Source organism: Oncorhynchus keta, chromosome 1 (genome assembly GCF_023373465.1).
Source record: "Oncorhynchus keta strain PuntledgeMale-10-30-2019 chromosome 1, Oket_V2, whole genome shotgun sequence".
Classification (NCBI taxonomy): domain Eukaryota; kingdom Metazoa; phylum Chordata; class Actinopteri; order Salmoniformes; family Salmonidae; genus Oncorhynchus; species Oncorhynchus keta.
Genome location: NC_068421.1, coordinates 8,909,580 through 8,932,033, shown reverse-complemented (window position 1 = coordinate 8,932,033; position 22,454 = coordinate 8,909,580). Strand labels below are relative to the sequence as shown.

At 42.0% G+C, this 22,454-nt stretch overlaps 2 protein-coding genes across 2 annotated transcripts; both read left to right on the top strand.

Annotated features, from left to right (window-relative positions):
* Positions 1–6,237: 6,237 nt before the first annotated feature.
* On the top strand, positions 6,238–11,213 carry LOC118394772 (P2Y purinoceptor 12-like). Its single transcript, XM_035788312.2, has 3 exons — positions 6,238–6,354; positions 6,983–7,247; positions 7,800–11,213. The coding sequence occupies exons 2-3, from the start codon at positions 6,996–6,998 to the stop codon at positions 8,667–8,669; spliced, it is 1,122 nt and encodes a 373-aa protein (XP_035644205.1). The 5' UTR covers positions 6,238–6,354; positions 6,983–6,995; the 3' UTR covers positions 8,670–11,213.
* A 6,544-nt stretch (positions 11,214–17,757) lies between these two features.
* On the top strand, positions 17,758–18,339 carry LOC127931403 (P2Y purinoceptor 14-like). The gene has a single exon (XM_052525997.1). The coding sequence runs from the start codon at positions 17,758–17,760 to the stop codon at positions 18,337–18,339; it is 582 nt and encodes a 193-aa protein (XP_052381957.1).
* The last annotated feature ends 4,115 nt before the right edge of the window (positions 18,340–22,454 follow it).

Below are 22,454 nucleotides of genomic sequence, written 5' to 3'. Positions count from 1 at the left end.
TTTATTTACTTTTCTGCTCTTTTGCACACCAATATCTCTACCTGTACATGACCATCTGATCATTTATCACTCCAGTGTTAATCTGCAAAATGTAATTATTCGCCTACCTCCTCATGCCTTTTTGCACACAATGTATATAGACTCCCCTTTTTTCTACTGTGTTATTGACTTGTTAATTGTTTACTCCATGTGTAACTCTGTGTTGTCTGTTCACACTGCTATGCTTTATCTTGGCCAGGTCGCAGTTGCAAATGAGAACTTGTTCTCAACTAGCCTACCTGGTTAAATAAAGGTGATCTCAACTAGCCTACCTGGTTAAATAAAGGTGTTCTCAACTAGCCTACCTGGTTAAATAAAGGTGTTCTCAACTAGCCTACCTGGTTAAATAAAGTGTTCTCAACTAGCCTACCTGGTTAAATAAAGGTGATCTCAACTAGCCTACCTGGTTAAATAAAGGTGTTCTCAACTAGCCTACCTGGTTAAATAAAGGTGTTCTCAACTAGCCTACCTGGTTAAATAAAGGTGTTCTCAACTAGCCTACCTGGTTAAATAAAGGTGTTCTCAACTAGCCTACCTGGTTAAATAAAGGTGTTCTCAACTAGCCTTCCTGGTTAAATAAAGGTGTTCTCAACTAGCCTACCTGGTTAAATAAAGGTGTTCTCAACTAGCCTACCTGGTTAAATAAAGGTGTTCTCAACTAGCCTACCTGGTTAAATAAAGGTGTTCTCAACTAGCCTACCTGGTTAAATAAAGGTGTTCTCAACTAGCCTACCTGGTTAAATAAAGGTGTTCTCAACTAGCCTACCTGGTTAAATAAAGGTGTTCTCAACTAGCCTACCTGGTTAAATAAAGGTGTTCTCAACTAGCCTACCTGGTTAAATAAAGGTGTTCTCAACTAGCCTACCTGGTTAAATAAAGGTGTTCTCAACTAGCCTACCTGGTTAAATAAAGGTGTTCTCAACTAGCCTACCTGGTTAAATAAAGGTGTTCTCAACTAGCCTACCTGGTTAAATAAAGGTGTTCTCAACTAGCCTACCTGGTTAAATAAAGGTGTTCTCAACTAGCCTACCTGGTTAAATAAAGGTGTTCTCAACTAGCCTACCTGGTTAAATAAAGGTGTTCTCAACTAGCCTACCTGGTTAAATAAAGGTGTTCTCAACTAGCCTACCTGGTTAAATAAAGGTGTTCTCAACTAGCCTACCTGGTTAAATAAAGGTGTTCTCAACTAGCCTACCTGGTTAAATAAAGGTGATCTCAACTAGCCTACCTGGTTAAATAAAGGTGTTCTCAACTAGCCTACCTGGTTAAATAAAGGTGTTCTCAACTAGCCTACCTGGTTAAATAAAGGTGTTCTCAACTAGCCTACCTGGTTAAATAAAGGTGTTCTCAACTAGCCTACCTGGTTAAATAAAGGTGTTCTCAACTAGCCTACCTGGTTAAATAAAGGTGTTCTCAACTAGCCTACCTGGTTAAATAAAGGTGTTCTCAACTAGCCTTCCTGGTTAAATAAAGGTGTTCTCAACTAGCCTACCTGGTTAAATAAAGGTGTTCTCAACTAGCCTACCTGGTTAAATAAAGGTGTTCTCAACTAGCCTACCTGGTTAAATAAAGGTGTTCTCAACTAGCCTACCTGGTTAAATAAAGGTGTTCTCAACTAGCCTACCTGGTTAAATAAAGGTGTTCTCAACTAGCCTACCTGGTTAAATAAAGGTGTTCTCAACTAGCCTACCTGGTTAAATAAAGGTGTTCTCAACTAGCCTACCTGGTTAAATAAAGGTGTTCTCAACTAGCCTACCTGGTTAAATAAAGGTGTTCTCAACTAGCCTACCTGGTTAAATAAAGGTGTTCTCAACTAGCCTACCTGGTTAAATAAAGGTGTTCTCAACTAGCCTACCTGGTTAAATAAAGGTGTTCTCAACTAGCCTACCTGGTTAAATAAAGGTGTTCTCAACTAGCCTACCTGGTTAAATAAAGGTGTTCTCAACTAGCCTACCTGGTTAAATAAAGGTGTTCTCAACTAGCCTACCTGGTTAAATAAAGGTGTTCTCAACTAGCCTACCTGGTTAAATAAAGGTGTTCTCAACTAGCCTACCTGGTTAAATAAAGGTGTTCTCAACTAGCCTACCTGGTTAAATAAAGGTGTTCTCAACTAGCCTACCTGGTTAAATAAAGGTGTTCTCAACTAGCCTACCTGGTTAAATAAAGGTGTTCTCAACTAGCCTACCTGGTTAAATAAAGGTGTTCTCAACTAGCCTACCTGGTTAAATAAAGGTGTTCTCAACTAGCCTACCTGGTTAAATAAAGGTGTTCTCAACTAGCCTACCTGGTTAAATAAAGGTGTTCTCAACTAGCCTACCTGGTTAAATAAAGGTGTTCTCAACTAGCCTACCTGGTTAAATAAAGGTGTTCTCAACTAGCCTACCTGGTTAAATAAAGGTGTTCTCAACTAGCCTACCTGGTTAAATAAAGGTGTTCTCAACTAGCCTACCTGGTTAAATAAAGGTGTTCTCAACTAGCCTACCTGGTTAAATAAAGGTGTTCTCAACTAGCCTACCTGGTTAAATAAAGGTGTTCTCAACTAGCCTACCTGGTTAAATAAAGGTGTTCTCAACTAGCCTACCTGGTTAAATAAAGGTGTTCTCAACTAGCCTACCTGGTTAAATAAAGGTGTTCTCAACTAGCCTACCTGGTTAAATAAAGGTGTTCTCAACTAGCCTACCTGGTTAAATAAAGGTGTTCTCAACTAGCCTACCTGGTTAAATAAAGGTGTTCTCAACTATCCTACCTGGTTAAATAAAGGTGTTCTCAACTAGCCTACCTGGTTAAATAAAGGTGTTCTCAACTAGCCTACCTGGTTAAATAAAGGTGTTCTCAACTAGCCTACCTGGTTAAATAAAGGTGTTCTCAACTAGCCTACCTGGTTAAATAAAGGTGATCTCAACTAGCCTACCTGGTTAAATAAAGGTGTTCTCAACTAGCCTACCTGGTTAAATAAAGGTGTTCTCAACTAGCCTACCTGGTTAAATAAAGGTGTTCTCAACTAGCCTACCTGGTTAAATAAAGGTGTTCTCAACTAGCCTACCTGGTTAAATAAAGGTGTTCTCAACTAGCCTACCTGGTTAAATAAAGGTGTTCTCAACTAGCCTACCTGGTTAAATAAAGGTGATCTCAACTAGCCTACCTGGTTAAATAAAGGTGTTCTCAACTAGCCTACCTGGTTAAATAAAGGTGTTCTCAACTAGCCTACCTGGTTAAATAAAGATGATCTCAACTATCCTACCTGGTTAAATAAAGGTGTTCTCAACTAGCCTACCTGGTTAAATAAAGGTGTTCTCAACTAGCCTACCTGGTTAAATAAAGGTGTTCTCAACTAGCCTACCTGGTTAAATAAAGGTGTTCTCAACTATCCTACCTGGTTAAATAAAGGTGAAATAAAAAATAAATAAAAAAGGTACACCTCCAATTGACTCAAATAATATCAATTAGCCTATCAGAAGCTTCTAAAGCTGTTTAAAGCCATAGTCAACTTAGTGTATGTACTTCCGACTTCAACTGTAGGTAGCACACACGATTTTCTCTGTTGAGATCATTTACTTATTAATTTCTTGCCAGATGTAAAATGTTCCTGTTTTGACTCATTTAACAGAGTGAGTTGGGTTCTCTCTCTCTCTCTCTCTCTCTCTCTCTCTCTCTCTCTCTCTCTCTCTCTCTCTCTCTCTCTCTCTCTCTCTCTCTCTCTCTTAAGGAAAACACTTTCACATCCCCTCTCTCTGTTTCTCTCTCGCTCTGGCTCTTTTTCACTCTGTCTCTCTCTATCTGACCTAAGGAAAATACTTTCACATCTCCTCTCTCTCTCTTTCTCAATTTAATTCAATGACTTGATTGACATGGGAAACATATGCTTACGTTGCTAAAGCAAGTGATGTAGATAATAAACAAAAGTGAAATAAACAATAAAACTGAACAGTAAACATTACATTCACAGAAGTTCCAAAATAATAAATACATTTCAAATGTCATAATATGTATATACAGTGTTGTAACGATGTAACCAGTAGATATTGGATTTTATCAAAATAGTGTTTGTTTTCTAATTCTTTGTGGATCTGTGTAACCTGAGGGAAAAATGTGTCTCTAATATGGTCATACATTTGTCATTTCTCAATAGCAAGGCTATGCTCACTGAGTCTGTATATAGTCAAGGCTGTCCTTATGTTTGGGTCTGTCACAGTGGTCAGGTATTCTGCCACTCTTTACTCTTTGTTCAGGTCTCAGGTCCTCTCTCTCTCTCTCTCTCTCTCTCTCTCTCTCTCTCTCTCTCTCTCTCTCTCTCTCTCTCTCTCTCTCTCTCTCTCTCTCTCTCTCTCTCTCTCTCTCTCTCTCTCTCTCTCTCTCTCTCTCTCTCTCTCTCTCTCTCTCTCTCTCTCCATGCTAAGGAAAACAGATACAGACTGGGTATCCTCCTCGGCTGTTGGAGAACATACTACCTATTTCTACTTGTTATTTTTGTCTTAACTTGTTTTATAGTTTTTATTTATATTGACGAATGAACTGCATTGTTGGGGGAGAAGTGTTGAGGGAACATTATTGAGGGAGCTTTGTTGAGGGAGCTTTGTTGAGGGAGCTTTGTTGAGGGAGCTTTGTTGAGGGAGCATTGTTGGGAGAGCATTGGTGAGGGAGCTTTGTTGAGGGAACATTATTGAGGGAGCTTTGTTGAGGGAACATTGTTGGGAGAGCATTGGTGAGGGAGCTTTGTTGAGGGAACATTTTTGAGGGAGCTTTGTTGAGGGAGCTAGCACAGACAGACAGAGAGACACAGACAGACAGACAGACAGACAGACAGACAGACAGACAGACAGACAGACAGACAGACAGACAGACAGACAGACAGACAGACAGATCCTAACCGACTTGCCAAAACTGTAGTTTGTTAACAAGAAATGTGTAGAGTGGATGAAAAACGAATTTTAATGACTCCAAACTAAGTGTATGTAAACTTCCGACTTCAGCTGTATGTCGGTATTCCTCTTGTCCCGATGGGTAGGACGGTGTGCAGTGCGATGCCAATTGCAAATTGAAGTGGAATTGGACTGAATTCTGTCCCCACAATTTTAGCTGTACAAGACTGTGTGTACTGCATTCAAACATGGAGATTATTTTTGAATTAATATGACAAAAGTTTATTTTTAAACTAACCAAGACTGAATGTGTAATATCTTGGGCTCCACGGTGCATTTACAGACCATTTCATCTGGAGGCAGCCTTTTATTAGGATTTCAACTTTAATAGATAGAAACATTTCCAAATACATCGTTCATTGTCCTGAAGGAGATGAAGTCATGTCTGGCAGCCCTAACATTATATCCAGGGGAGAAGCACAGTTATGTAACTGACACAATACATTACCCGAGAGACAGAAACATTGACTCAAGTATATCTCTTTAGGTAAGCCGTTGCTCCTGGCAACAAGCCCCTGTCTCAGTTTCACCTTGTTTCGTCATTGTAATTAATGGACTGGAGGGATATGTGAACATTTGAAACTGGACTAATGTAATGTGGAGTTGTGATGTCATAAAGAACCAGAAGCAGACATTCCAGGGCCGTGAGGTCATAATAGGGTTGTTATTGGCAGGACTGTCACGGCGCTCTTTAGATCACACATTATCCCACATTTCCTGGTCACACGATCATCACAGTAGGGTGCATCGTTATGTTTTTCTTGACCTGTGCCAATCTGTGATGTCGTATAGCCGCAGAGTGAAGAGAACATACAGATTTGTGAGGACAGTGGGACAGTGATGTTTCCTTAAAAGATCTGGCTCATAAGACATCCTTTTGCCATGTGTTTTTGTTATTCTTGGTCTGGTCCAGCCAATGATAAGGGGTGCAGTTATATGCTTAAAAATTGAAATAACTTGTTGAATAAAGATCTAAAATTAAAAATAAATCACTTATGGTAACAAAAAAACATCCATTGTATTCGGCATAGTAAACCCCCCCCCCACACACACACACACACCTGCATATGCCCAGCATGGAAACAGCATTGACCATGACTGAACATACCTATATATTGATGGTCAGATTGTGCAACAGGAGAACATTCATGGGAGGATGTTGCTGTTGTGCTGTCGTGTCTACCACAGGAAACAAAAAGCAGAAGAGGGGAAGAATGTCCCACGTGTACTAGTCATACCAGATTGACAGATATTTAAATAGAGAGAGGTGGATTTTCATTCATTTCACTGACTTGAAGAACCTATACGCCTGCATCTCAAGTAGACGACCCAACGATTCCAATCTGCCGAGAGAGAAGAAGACTAACTCAATCTTCCCCTGGGCGGGAAGCATCAGGTGGGTTCACTCAGACACATGAGACAGAATTACTCAACATCTGTCAACAGGACACAAACAAAATGTTGAACATGTAAAACAGGGAATAAGATATTAAACCTCATGTAATTTTGAAAGTTCAATATTTATGCTTTGTTAATTGTAAGGGCTTCATGGATGTACATGGTTCAAGTCCATCTACAGGTGCATTTTGTAAGTGCATTTTTTTATTAAATTAAAAACAGCTTTTTTGAATGGGAGGGCAGTTCTATTGTCTAACCCTAACCCTAATCCAGTCATCCTGACAGTAAACGATGATGGTAATAGTATGCAATGATAATAACGATAATGACAATAACAATAATGATAATAACGATAATGATGATAATATTGATAATGATAATGTTAATAATATTGATAATAATGATCATGATCATGATGTTAATATTGATAATAATGACAATGATAATAACGATAATGTTGATAATATTGACAATGATAATAACGATAATATTGATCATAACGATAATGTTGATAATATTGATAATGATAATACTGATAATAATTATAAACTGACTGTATTAATAGATGAAATTAGGAAGAATAAAGAGCTATGCAACTTTCACTTATTTTATTTTGCTTTACACAGCACAGCCCTCGACATGGACAACACAACAGAATTGGCCCTGACCCCTGTCAATAACAACTTCACCAACAGCAACTGTTCCCGTGACAACGTGCTGAAGACGGTGGTGTTTCCTGTTCTCTACTCCCTCCTCTTCCTGTTGGGCCTGTCGCTCAACGGCCTGGCAGTGTGGGTGTTCTTCAGCATCCCCAGCCGCTCCCACTTCATCATCTACCTCAAGAACATTGTGGTGGCCGACGTCCTCATGACCCTCACCTTCCCCTTCAAGGTGCATGATATTAATGATAATGATAGGAATGATATTAATTATAATGATAAGAATGATAATAACGATAATGATAATATTGATAATAATTAAAATAATAATGATAATATTGATACTAATGATAATAATGATAATATTGATACGAATGATAATAATGATAATATTGATACTAATAATAATGATAATAATTTTAATCATAATGATAATAATGATAATATTGATAATAATGATAATAAATCAGAATGATAATAATGATAATATTGATAATAATGATAATAATTTTAATCATAATGATAATAATGATAATATTGATAATAATGATAATAATGATCATATTTTTTATCATAATGATAATAATGATAATGATAATACTGGTAATACTGATAGTAGTGATAATGAAGATAATATGAATAAAGTGTATAACAAAAACAATGGAAGTATTGATTCTAAAGATAATAAATATAATATTGATACAACTATTTAAAAACTTTTTTTTTTTAAAGCCATTAAATCACTAACCTTAATAAAGACAATAAAGATGTGTTTTTCCTTCAGGTGCTGTCTGACTCCAACATGGCGTCCGTGGGTCTGCGTGTCTTTGTCTGCCGTGTCTCCTCTGTGCTCTTCTATCTCACCATGTACATCAGCATCCTCTTCTTCGGCCTCATCAGCATCGACCGCTGCAGGAAGACCCTCCAGCCCTTCAAGATGACCAACATGGCCCGTCTGACCCACAGAAAGCTGCTCTCTGTGGCTATCTGGGCCTCCCTGCTGACCCTCTCCCTGCCCAACATGATCCTGACCAGCCACAGCCCCACCTCGGCCTATTTCAAGTGCAGCGTTCTTAAAACGGAGGCTGGGCTGCTCTGGCATGAGGTGGTCAACTATGTGTCCCAGATAATCTTCTGGGGGAACTTGGTGACAGTGATAGTGTGTTACACACTCATCACCAAAGAACTGTACAGTTCATACGCCCGCACCAGGGCATGCCGTTCTACTGGAGCCATAGACAACACTGGTACTGGTGTGGGTAATGTTGAAGGGCAGCGCCAGCCCCGGAGGAAGAGTGTGAGTTCAAACGTCTTCCTGGTGCTGGCTGTGTTCTTTGTGTGCTTCGTGCCGTTCCACTTCTCCCGCGTACCGTACACCCTGAGCCAGACGAGGGTACACCTGTTTGACTGCAACCTCAAGCTGTTCTTCTTCCAGCTGAAGGAGAGTACACTCTGGCTGTCCTCCCTCAACTCCCTCCTGGACCCTCTCATCTACTTCTTCCTCTGCAAGTCCTTCAGAACCACCCTGTTCAAGACCCTCCGTCTCCCACCTGGGACCTGCAGCTGGCTCACTGGGAGAGGGTCCGATCCCAACACAGCAGAGGATCAGACCCAAACACAGGAGACTCCCCTGGGAGACACATCTATTATGTAATCTATCTGTATTTAGGTAATAGGTAACTAAAACTCTATGTTCTATCTATGTATCGTGAAGATCTGATGAATGTTTCACAGAGGATCATTACTGCCCTCTCCTGGAAGGTTGACTAAACTGAACTGTGTGTTCATTAAAATGCCTGGGCAATGGGAACAATCAATGTAAACTCAATGAGAAACAATATTTTAGCCAGTGATGATTATGATAATATGCAGAGCAGCTGTTCCAGTACAGCAATAGCTCTATGTTTGTTACACCAGTCTGATACACCAGTCTGATACACCAGTCTGATACACCAGTCTGTTATACCAGTCTGATACACCAGTCTGTTACACCAGTCTGATACACCAGTCTGATACACCAGTCTGTTACACCAGTCTGATACACCAGTCTGATACACCAGTCTGATACACCAGTCTGATACACCAGTCTGATACACCAGTCTGATACACCAGTCTGATACACCAGTCTGATACACCAGTCTGTTACACCAGTCTGATACACCAGTCTGATACACCAGTCTGATACACCAGTCTGATACACCAGTCTGTTACACCAGTCTGATACACCAGTCTGATACACCAGTCTGTTACACCAGTCTGATACACCAGTCTGATACACCAGTCTAATACACCAGTCTGATACACCAGTCTGTTACACCAGTCTGATACACCAGTCTGATATACCAGTCTGTTACACCAGTCTGTTACACCAGTCTGATACACCAGTCTGATACACCAGTCTGATACACCAGTCTGTAACAGTTAGTAGAATGTTATAACACCCTCTAAACATCACCGTAACCTCATGCCAAGGAACTCACCTCGGGTCTCCCTGTCAGTCTCGTAACAGCTTAGTTCCCTACACTGGCATTCTGCTTTGACTTCATCACTGTTTTGGCCTAGGAACTGAAATAAGAGACATACGTACTTCCCCTGTAATTATGTATAACCATGGCACAGTGCAAAACGTTCTTTACAGCATAAAAATATGACATGTGATTGTTTTTTTCTCTCTTCTATTAAATTAGTCATGTACAGTGCCTTGCGAAAGTATTCGGCCCCCTTGAACTTTGCGACCTTTTGCCACATTTCAGGCTTCAAACATAAAGATATAAAACTGTATTTTTTTGTGAAGAATCAACAACAAGTGGGACACAATCATGAAGTGGAACGACATTTATTGGATATTTCAAACTTTTTTAACAAATCAAAAACTGAAAAATTGGGCGTGCAAAATTATTCAGCCCCCTTAAGTTAATACTTTGTAGCGCCACCTTTTGCTGCGATTACAGCTGTAAGTCACTTGGGGTATGTCTCTATCAGTTTTGCACATCGAGAGACTGACATTTTTTCCCATTCCTCCTTGCAAAACAGCTCGAGCTCAGTGAGGTTGGATGGAGAGCATTTGTGAACAGCAGTTTTCAGTTCTTTCCACAGATTCTCGATTGGATTCAGGTCTGGACTTTGACTTGGCCATTCTAACACCTGGATATGTTTATTTTTGAACCATTCCATTGTAGCTTTTGCTTTATGTTTTGGATCATTGTCTTGTTGGAAGACAAATCTCCGTCCCAGTCTCAGGTCTTTTGCAGACTCCATCAGGTTTTCTTCCAGAATGGTCCTGTATTTGGTTCCATCCATCTTCCCATCAATTTTAACCATCTTCCCTGTCCCTGCTGAAGAAAAGCAGGCCCAAACCATGATGCTGCCACCACCATGTTTGACAGTGGGGATGGTGTGTTCAGGGTGATGAGCTGTGTTGCTTTTATACCAAACATAACGTTTTGCATTGTTGCCAAAAAGTTAAATTTTGGTTTCATCTGACCAGAGCACCTTCTTCCACATGTTTGGTGTGTCTCCCAGGTGGCTTGTGGCAAACTTTAAATTACACTTTTTATGGATATCTTTAAGAAATGGCGTTCTTCTTGCCACTCTTCCATAAAGGCCAGATTTGTGCAATATACGACTGATTGTTGTCCTATGGACAGAGTCTCCCACCTCAGCTGTAGATCTCTGCAGTTCATCCAGAGTGATCATGGACCTCTTGGCTGCATCTCTGATCAGTCTTCTCCTTGTATGAGCTGAAAGTTTAGAGGGACGGCCAGGTCTTGGTAGATTTGCAGTGGTCTGATACTCCTTCCATTTCAATATTATCGCTTGCACAGTGCTCCTTGGGATGTTTAAAGCTTGGGGAATCTATTTGTATCCAAATCCAGCTTTAAACTTCTTCACAACAGTATCTCGGACCTGCCTGGTGTGTTCCTTGTTCTTCATGATGCTCTCTGCGCTTTTAACGGACCTCTGAGACTATCACAGTGCAGGTGCATTTATACGGAGACTTGATTACACACAGGTCGATTGTATTTATCATCATTAGTCATTTAGGTCAACATTGGATCATTCAGAGATCCTCACTGAACTTCTGGAGAGAGTTTGCTGCACTGAAAGTAAAGGGGCTGAATAATTTTGAACGCCCAATTTTTCAGTTTTTGATTTGTTAAAAAAGTTTGAAATATCCAATAAATGTCGTTCCACTTCATGATTGTGTCCCACTTGTTGTTGATTCTTCACAAAAAAATACAGTTTTATATCTTTATGTTTGAAGCTTGAAATGTGGCAAAAGGTCGCAAAGTTCAAGGGGGCCGAATACTTTCGCAAGGCACTGTATATAAAAACCATTCTTCAACACATCAATACGATATCTAAGGAATAAATCTCCTGATTTCAGACGATTAACTGAAAGCTAGCCGTTCTGTATGTCAGACATTATACAACCTATTTAACAGATGGTCTATGGGGAGGTGAGAGGGTGCAGCCTGTTGCTGCAGGGGCGGATTGGCCATCTGGCAATTTTGGCAAATGCCAGATGGGGTGGACAGTTTTTGTTGTTGGGTGTGCTGGTAGAAATTGACACAAGCACAAAAAATAATATATATACATGGCCAGCGGCCCATGGGCCTGATAAGATATATATATATATTTTTTGTACATTTCTGTTTTATACTAATCTACAGGTAACTGCCCAAATGATGGAAACACTTGAGTACATGAGGGATACAAATTATATTAAAAGCCGGTGCTTCCACACAGGTGTGGTTCCTGAGTTAACTAAGCAATTAGTGTCCGATCATGCTGGGCAGGCCATTATTTTGGCAATTATTTTGGCTACCATGGGAATGACGCAATAAGATGACCAATGCCATCATGCATAGGGAACAAGTGGTCACTGGATGGTTTGATGAGAATGAAAACTATTTCGACCATATCCCATGTCCGTCTCAGTCACCAGATCTCAACCCAATTGAACACTTCTGGAGCAGCGTTTCCAACCATCATCAACAAAACACCAAATGATGGAATCCCTTGTGAAAGAATGGTGTTGCATCCCTCCAATAGAGTTCCAGACACGTGTAGAATCTATGGCAAGGTGCATTGAAACTGTTCTGACTCGTGGTGGCCCAATGCCCTATTGAGGCCCTATACACCGTAACAGATTTCTTTGTATTATCTTTTACCAGATCTGTTGTTTATATTCTCCTACATTCCTTTCACATTTCCACAAACTTCAAAGATGTTCCTTTCAAATGGTACCAAGAATATGCATATCCTTGCTTCAGGGCCTGAGTTACAGGCAGTTAGATTTGGGTATGTCATGTTAGGTGAAAATTGAAAAAAGGGGCAAATCCTGCCGTCCTGTACCTTCCTGACTCTGACCTGCTTACGAACCTCTGCCCACCCTGACCCCGAGCCTGCCTGCCGTCCTGTACCTGCCTGACTCTGACCTGATCACAAACCTATGGCCACCCTGACCCCGAGCCTGCCTGCCGTCCTGTACCTGCCTGACTCTGACCTGATCACAAACCTCTGGCCACCCTGACCCCGAGGCTGCCTACCGCCCTGTACCTGCCTGACTCTGACCTGATCACAAACCTCTGCCTGTCCTCATTCTGCCCTTTGCCCCGTGTTTATAATAAATGATCTGAGAACTGTACTATCTGCCTCCGGTGTCTACATCTGGGTCATATCCTGAGTCATGATAATACATAATATGACATTTGAAATGTCTTTGTTCTGTTTACTGTTAATTTTTTATTGCTTATTTCACTTTTGTTTATTATCTACCTCACTTGCTATGGCAATGTTAACATGTGTTTCCCATGCCAATAAAGTCCTTAAATTGAAATTGAATTGAGTACATGGCATCCTCACATCTAATCTGATGAGGTCTGATCTTTTGAAGAAGCAAAAACAACAACTTCCCCATGAGAATAATATAAAAATGCACGTGGAATCCGGGGGAAGTGTTAGGAGAAATACTATTCCGCCATTTAGAGCCTGTGGTGCTATCAGCAGTACATCATTCATGACAACAACAACATCATACGCCTCAGTTCTTAGAGCGCGGCTCTAGCAACACCAGGATTGATTCCTGGGTCATATTACTAAATGTACACTACCGTTCAAAAGTTTGGGGACACTTAGAAATGTCCTTGTTTTTTAAAGAAAAGCAAGTTTTTTTTGTCCATTAAAATAACATCAAATTGATCAGAAATACAGTGCAGACGTTGTTAATGTTGTAAATGACTATTGTAGCTGGAAACGGCAGATTGTTTTATGGAATATCTACATAGGTGTACAGGGGACCATTATCAGAAACCATCACTCCTGTGTTCCAATGGCACTTTGTGTTAGCTAATCCAAGTTCATCATTTTAAAAGGCTAATTGATCATTAAAAAAACCTTTTGCAATTATGATAGCACAGCTGAAAACTGTTGTTCTGATTAAAGAAGCAATAAAACTGGCCTTATTTAGATTTCTTTAGACTAGTTGAGTATCTGGAGCGTCAACATTGGGTCGGTTCAATGGCCAGAAACAAAGACCTTTCTTCTGAAACTCGTCAGTCTATTTTTGTTCTGAGAAATTAAGGCTATTCCATGTGAGCAATTGCCAAGAAACTGAAGATCTCATACAACGCTGTGTCCTACTCCCTTCACCGAACAGCGCAAACTGGCTCTAACCAGAACAGAAAGAGGTTAAGGCAGCAGCTACTCTTCCTAGCAAAATTAAGTCAGTTATATTTCTTTTTTAAAACATTACAATGCATTTACAACAGCTTTCACAACATATTAAATTGTGACGAAAGCTGAAGATACTGATAACTAAAACAGTGTGTCTATTTGACCTCTTGCCCATTTCCAGGAAGTGTATAAGGTGACGTAGAAAATAGGTTGCGGTAACATAGCTCACATGTTAGCAGAGACATTGTAGTGACTTTCCTCCATGCAGAGACATTGTAGTGACGTTCCTCCATGCAGAGACATTGTAGTGACTTTCCTTCATGCAGAGACATTGTAGTGACTTTCCTCCATGCAGAGACATTGTAGTGACTTTCCTCCATGCAGAGACATTGTAGTGACTTTCCTCCATGCAGAGACATTGTAGTGACTTTCCTCCATGCAGAGACATTGTAGTGACTTTCCTCCATGCAGAGACATTGTAGTGACTTTCCTCCATGCAGAGACATTGTAGTGACTTTCCTCCATGCAGACATTGTAGTGACTTTCCTCCATGCAGAGACATTGTAGTGACTTTCCTCCATGCAGAGACATTGTAGTGACTTTCCTCCATGCAGAGACATTGTAGTGACTTTCCTCCATGCAGAGACATTGTAGTGACTTTCCTCCATGCAGAGACATTGTAGTGACTTTCCTCCATGCAGAGACATTGTAGTGACTTTCCTTCATGCAGAGACATTGTAGTGACTTTCCTCCATGCAGAGACATTGTAGTGACTTTCCTCCATGCAGACATTGTAGTGACTTTCCTCCATGCAGAGACATTGTAGTGACTTTCCTCCATGCAGAGACATTGTAGTGACTTTCCTCCATGCAGAGACATTGTAGTGACTTTCCTCCATGCAGAGACATTGTAGTGACTTTCCTCCATGCAGAGACATTGTAGTGACTTTCCTCCATGCAGAGACATTGTAGTGACTTTCCTCCATGCAGACATTGTAGTGACTTTCCTCCATGCAGAGACATTGTAGTGACTTTCCTCCATGCAGAGACATTGTAGTGACTTTCCTCCATGCAGAGACATTCAGTGCAGAGACATTGTAGTGACTTTCCTCCATGCAGAGACATTGTAGTGACTTTCCTCCATGCAGAGACATTGTAGTGACTTTCCTTCATGCAGAGACATTGTAGTGACTTTCCTCCATGCAGAGACATTGTAGTGACTTTCCTCCATGCAGAGACATTGTAGTGACTTTCCTCCATGCAGACATTGTAGTGACTTTCCTCCATGCAGAGACATTGTAGTGACTTTCCTCCATGCAGAGACATTGTAGTGACTTTCCTCCATGCAGAGACATTGTAGTGACTTTCCTCCATGCAGAGACATTGTAGTGACGTTCCTCCATGCAGAGACATTGTAGTGACTTTCCTCCATGCAGAGACATTGTAGTGACTTTCCTCCATGCAGAGACATTGTAGTGACTTTCCTTCATGCAGAGACATTGTAGTGACTTTCCTCCATGCAGAGACATTGTAGTGACTTTCCTCCATGCAGAGACATTGTAGTGACTTTCCTCCATGCAGACATTGTAGTGACTTTCCTCCATGCAGAGACATTGTAGTGACTTTCCTCCATGCAGAGACATTGTAGTGACTTTCCTCCATGCAGAGACATTGTAGTGACTTTCCTCCATGCAGAGACATTGTAGTGACTTTCCTCCATGCAGAGACATTGTAGTGACTTTCCTCCATGCAGAGACATTGTAGTGACGTTCCTCCATGCAGAGACATTGTAGTGACGTTCCTCCATGCAGAGACATTGTAGTGACGTTCCTCCATGCAGAGACATTGTAGTGACTTTCCTCCATGCAGAGACATTGTAGTGACTTTCCTCCATGCAAAGACATTGTAGTGACGTTCCTCCATGCAGAGACATTGTAGTGACTTTCCTCCATGCAAAGACATTGTAGTGACGTTCCTCCATGCAGAGACATTGTAGTGACTTTCCTCCATGCAAAGACATTGTAGTGACGTTCCTCCATGCAAAGACATTGTAGTGACTTTCCTCCATGCAAAGACATTGTAGTGACTTTCCTCCATGCAAAGACATTGTAGTGACGTTCCTCCATGCAGAGACATTGTAGTGACTTTCCTCCATGCAAAGACATTGTAGTGACGTTCCTCCATGCAAAGACATTGTAGTGACTTTCCTCCATGCAAAGACATTGTAGTGACGTTCCTCCATGCAGAGACATTGTAGTGACTTTCCTCCATGCAAAGACATTGTAGTGACGTTCCTCCATGCAGAGACATTGTAGTGACTTTCCTCCATGCAAAGACATTGTAGTGACGTTCCTCCATGCAAAGACATTGTAGTGACGTTCCTCCATGCAAAGACATTGTAGTGACTTTCCTCAAAGACAGTCTTTCACAACTTCGCCGGTGATTTCCTTTTTACTTTATTTATTTATATAAACACATCCTCGACTCTTTTTGTCTTAAATACTATTTTCACTGTTTTGAATTGGAAGAATGTAAATTCACTAGCTATTCTCTCATGACAAAGAATGTATGCAAATATAACACATCTGACAAAAGCATGCCTTTGACAAAGACATTTCAGACATTTTTCTTGTGAAGTTTCTTATGAATCACAATCATAAGACTTGTGTATGCTATCAATTGTATTTTGCAATAACCATAGAGTATCAATTCACACAATGAAAATTAACCATATTGTGGTGTCAAATGTATTTCTTAAATAAAAGGAATAACATTAAAAAGGGGAAATCTGTGATTGGTACATTCATGTTTTAATTTATAACCCTCAAACTACGGCCTGGGGTATACTTTTGATCAAATGTGGGTAATTCAATTCTTCAAAATGTTCATATTGTCAATCAACTTGTTCTAAACAAATCAAAGAAATGCAAAGAAACCACTACTAAAGGACACCAATAAGAAGAAGAGACTTGCTTGGGCCAAGAAACAAATATGAGATTTTTGGTTCTAACCGCTGTGGCTTTGTGAGATGCAGAGTAGGTGAATGGATGATCTCCGCATGTGTGGTTCCCACCGTGAAGCATGGAGGAGGAGCTGTGGTGGTGCTTTGCTGGCGACACAATAAATCTGTGATTTATTTAGAATTCAAGGCACACTTAACCAGCATGGCTACCACAGCATTCTGCAGTAATTTGCCATCCCATCTTGTTTGCACTTAGTGAGACTATCATTTGTTTTCAACAGGAAAATGACCCAAAACACCACCAGGCTGTGTAAGGGCAATTTGACCAAGAAAGAGAGTGATGGAGTGCTGCATCAGATGACCTGGCCTCCTCAATCACCCGACCTCAACCCAATTGAGATGGTTTGGGATGAGTTGGACTGCAGAGTAAAGGAAAAGCAGCCAACAAGTGCTCAGCATACGTGGGAACTCCTTCAAGACTTTTGGAAAAGCATTCCAGGTGAAGATGGCAAGAGTGTGCAAAGCTGTCATCAAGGCAAAGGGTGGCTACTTTAAAGAAACCTGCACATTATAAGAAGAAGAAAAAACATCTTATTTTAATTTAGAGAATATGCATTGTCTATGTTTTGATAAGAAATCATTTGATATGTTGCTATGAGTAGTGCTTTTTCCAATAGTTTCTTGTTGGGGTCTAAATGACCCCAGTTGAGGATCCATGTCAAATATGTTGGTCGTTTGAGGGTTAAATTAATGATATTTCGACAATTCTCCATTGAACATGTTTTGAAGACAGTGTTTTTTACAATGACATGGTTAACAAATGAAACAAACTTATATTTGAGGTTCTGATGGGTTATGACAGTTGAAATAAGCACAGGAAGCATTTAAATTCTTAAATTATATTCATCAAGAAACAATTACTACATTGAATTCATTAAAAAATGTATGTACCGATCTCAGATTTCCCCTTTAAATGTAGAAATACATTTTTATTTGAATAATTTTTCTTGCTCTGCATATTTTTCAGATTCCTCAAATCTAGTACCACAATGCCATCACTTTCCCCTCCACTGGACTGTGGCTTTAATGAAGATACCATAAATATGACTATAACAAGTCTCTACTTCCTGTCGTTCATCCCGGCCCTCATCATCAATGGGGTAGCAGTCTGGGTCTGCATGCGCCTTCAGTCAACGTCCACCTTCATGGTGTATCTGAAGAACCTTCTGGCTGCTGATCTTCTCATGACCCTGACCATCCCTCTCAAAGCAGCCAATATCCTGCCCAGCGCTCCTCTGGCTCTGAAGGCCTTTTCCTGTCGCTACTCTGATGCTATTTTCTATCTCTGTATGTACATGAGCATCATTCTATTGGGCCTCATCAGTCTGGACTGCTTCTTCAAGATCATCAAGCCCTGTGGCAGGTTGTTGGGTCAGAACCTGGTCTTTGGAAAAGTTATGTCTGCCTCCATCTGGGTGGTGCTGTTGGCCACTGATGTCATTCCAATCATGATCCTGACCAATCAGGATCCCACCAACAAGACTAACGAAGCCTGTATGGAAATGAAGAGTGACGCAGGACACGGTTTGCACAAGAGGCGTGGTCATATTCAACAGCTCAATCTTCTGGGTGGTGTGTGTTCTCATTTGTTTCTGCTACGTATGCATAGCAAGGAAGGTTTTTAAATCATACAGGAAATCCGGAAGCAGCAATGACGAAGGGGAGGCATAAGATTAACATGCGGGTGTTTTTGGTTCTGGTGGTTTTCTTGGTGTGTTTTGGCCCCTACCACGCCATACGCATCCCCTACCCCCAGCATCAGGTTACCCAAACAACCAGCTGCGCTAAGGCTGCCTTCCGGATCTCTAAGGAGATCACCTTGTGGATGTCAGCCATGTCTGTCTGGACCCTCTCATCTACTTCTTCCTCTGTAAGACCTTCAGAACCACCCTGTTCAAGACCCTCCGTCTCCCACCACGCCATACACATCCCCTAAACCCAGCTTCAGGTTACCCAAACAACCAGCTGCGCTAAGGCTGCCTTCCGGATCTCTAAAAAGCTTGTGGATGTCAGCCATGTCTGTCTGGACCCTCTCATCTACTTCTTCCTCTGTAAGACCTTCAGAACCACCCTGTTCAAGACCCTCCGTCTCCCACCTGGGACCTGCAGCTGGCTCACTGGGAGAGGGTCCGATCCCAACACAGCGGAGGATCAGAACCAAACACAGGAGACTCCCCTGGGAGACAATTGAAGTTTTAAGAAAATACCCCCCAAAAATCTAAATAAATGTATGAGAGAAGAATAACAAATCATTAAAGAGCAGCAGTAAACAACAATAGCGGGGCTATATACAGGGGCACCGGTGTCAAGGTAATTGAGGTCATATGTACATGTAGGTAATTATTAAAGTGACTATGCGTAGATAATAACAGAGAGTAGTAGTAGCAGCGTTGCGGGGGGGTGCAATGAAAATGGTCTGGGTATCCATTTGATGAGCAATTCAGGAGTCTTATGGCTTGGGGGTAGAAGCTATTTAGGAGCCTCTTGTACCTAGACTTGGTGCTCCGGTACCACTTGCCGTGCGGTAGCAGAGAGAACAGTCTATGACTAGGGTGGCTGGAGTCTTTGACCATTTTTAGGTCCTTCCTCTGACACCACCTGGTATAGAGGTCCTGGATGGCAGGAATCTTGGCCGCGGTGATGTACACTACCCTCTGTAGTGCCTTGCAGTCGGAGGCCGAGCAGTTTCCTTACCAGGCAGTGATGCAACCCGTCAGGATGTTGTCGATGGTGCAGCTGTAAAACCTTTTGAGGATCTGTGGACCCACGACATGGCAGGAAGCTTGGCCCCAGTGATGTACTGGGCCGTAGGCTCTACCCTCTGTAATGCCTTGTGGTCAGAGGCCGGGCAGTTGCCATACCAGGCAGTGATGCAACCCGTCAGGATGCTCTCGATGAAGCAGCTGTAAATCCCATGGCAAATCTTTTCAGTCTCCTGAGGGGGAATAGGTTTTGTCGTGCCCTCTTCACGACTGTCTTGGTGTGCTTGGACCATGTTAGTTTGTTGGTGATGTGGACGCCAAGGAACTTGAAGCTCTCAACCTGCTCCACTACAGCCCCGTCGATGTGAGTGCGGGTGTGTTTGGTCCTCCTTTTCCTGTAGTCCACAATCATCTCCTTTGTCTTGATCACATTGAGGGAGAGGATGTTGTCCTTGCACCACACGATCAGGTCTCTGACCTCCTCCATATGGGCTGTCTCATCATTGTCCATGATCAGGCCTACCACTGTTGTGTCATCAGCAAACTTAATGCTGGTCTTGGAGTCGTGCCTGGCCGTGCATTCATGAGTGAACAGGGAGTACAGGAGGGGACTGCGCACGCACCCTTGAGGGGCCCCCGTGTTGAGGATCAGCGTGGCGGATGTGTTGTTACCTACCCTTGGCTCCTGACTCCGGCCCGTCAGGAAGTCCAGGATCCAGTTGTAGAGGGAGGTGTTTAGTCCCATGATCCTTAGCTTAGTGATGAGGGCACTATGGTGTTGAACGCTGAGCTGTAGTCAATGAATAACATTCTCTCATAGGTGTTCCTAGATCTGGATCTGTTGGGGCAGTATGCAAATTGGAGTGGGTCTAGGGTTTCTGGGATAATGGTGTTAATGTGAGCCATAACCAGCCTTTCAAAGCATTTCATGGCTACGGACGTGAGGGCTATGGGTCTTAGTGTTCTTGGGCACAGGGACTATGGTGGTCTGCTTGAAACATGTTGGTATTACAGACTCAGACAGGGAGAGGTTGAAAATGTCAGTGAAGACACTTGCCAGTTGGTCAGCGCATGCTCGGTGTACACATCCTGGTAATCCATCTGGCCCTGCAGCCTTGTGAATGTTGACCTGTTTAAAGGTCTTACTCACATCGGCTGAGGAGAACGTGATCCCAAAGTCGTCCGGAACAGCTGACGCTCTCATGCATGTTTCAGTGTTGCTTGCCTCGAAGCGAGCATATAAGTTATTAAGCTTGTCTGGTAGGTTTGTCACTGGGCAGCTCTTGGCTGTGCTTCCCTTTGTAGTCTGTAATAGTTGACAGGCCCTGCCACATCTGGCGAGTGTCGGAGCCGGTGTAGTACAATTTGATCTTAGTCCTGCATTGACGCTTTGACTGTTTGATGGTTCGTCGCAGGGCATAGCAGGATTTCTTATAAGCTTTGGGTTAGAGTCCCACTCCTTGAAAGTGGCAGCTCTACCCTTTAGCTCAGTGCGAATGTTACCTGTAAACCATGGCTTCTGATTGGGGTATGTACGTACAGTCACTGTGGGGACGACGTCCTCGATGCACTTATTGATAAAGCCAGTGACTGATGTGGTGTACTCCTCAATGCCATCGGAAGAATCCTGGAACATATTCCAGTCTGCGCTAGCAAAACAGTCCTGTAGTCTAGCATCTGCTTCATCTAACCACTGTTTTATAGACCGAGTCACTGGTGCTTCCTGCTTTAATTGTTAGCTTGTAAGCAGGAATCAGGGGGATAGAGTTATGGTCAGATTTGCCAAATGGAGGGCGAGGGAGAGCTTTGTACGCGTCTCTGTGTGTGGAGTAAAGGTGGTCTAGACCTTTGTTCCCTCTTGTTGCATATTTAACATGCTGGTAGAAATTAGAACTGATTTAAGTTTCTCTGCATTAAAGTCCCAGGCCACCAGGAGCGCCGCCTTTGGATTAGCCTTTTCCTGTTTGCTTATGGTGGTATACAGCTCATTGAGTGTGGTTTTAGTGCCAGTCTCGGTCTGTGGTGATTTTGCATGTTTTCATATAGACCTAGGAGAGCCCTTGAAAAAGTTTATCATTTGGCAGACAATGGATTAGATTGAGATATTTCCAAACAATGGATTAGACTAAGATATTTCCAAACAATGGATTAAACTGAGATATTTCTATATATTTTCCTTTCCCTTTTTTCAGATGCTGCAATGACACCTAACCTGCCATCTAACCTGACACCTAACCTGACATCTAACCTGACACCTAACCTGACATCTAACCTGACATCTAACCTGACATCTAACCTGACATCTAACCTGACATCTAACCTGACATCTAACCTGACATCTAACCTGACATCTAACCTGACATCTAACCTGACACCTAACCTGACACCTAACCTGACATCTAACCTGACATCTAACCTGACATCTAACCTGACACCTAACCTGACATCTAACCTGACACCTAACCTGACACCTAACCTGACATCTAACCTGACATCTAACCTGACATCTAACCTGACATCTAACCTGACATCTAACCAGACATCTAACCTGACATCTAACCTGACATCTAACCTGACATCTAACCTGACATCTAACCTGACATCTAACCTGACATCTAACCTGACACCTAACCTGACACCTAACCTGACATCTAACCTGACATCTAACCTGACACCTAACCTGACATCTAACCGACTTCAGACTGGCATCTAACCTGACATCTAACCTGACATCTAACCGACTTCAGACTGGCATCTAACCTGACATCTAACCTGACATCTAACCTGACATCTAACCTGACACCTAACCTGACACCTAACTGACTTCAGACTGGCACCTAACCTGACATCTAACCTGACACCTAACCTGACATCTAACCGACTTCAGACTGGCATCTAACCTGACATCTAACCTGACATCTAACCTGACACCTAACCTGACACCTAACCTGACATCTAACCTGACATCTAACCTGACACCTAACCTGACACCTAACCTGACATCTAACCTGGCATCTAACCTGACATCTAACCTGACA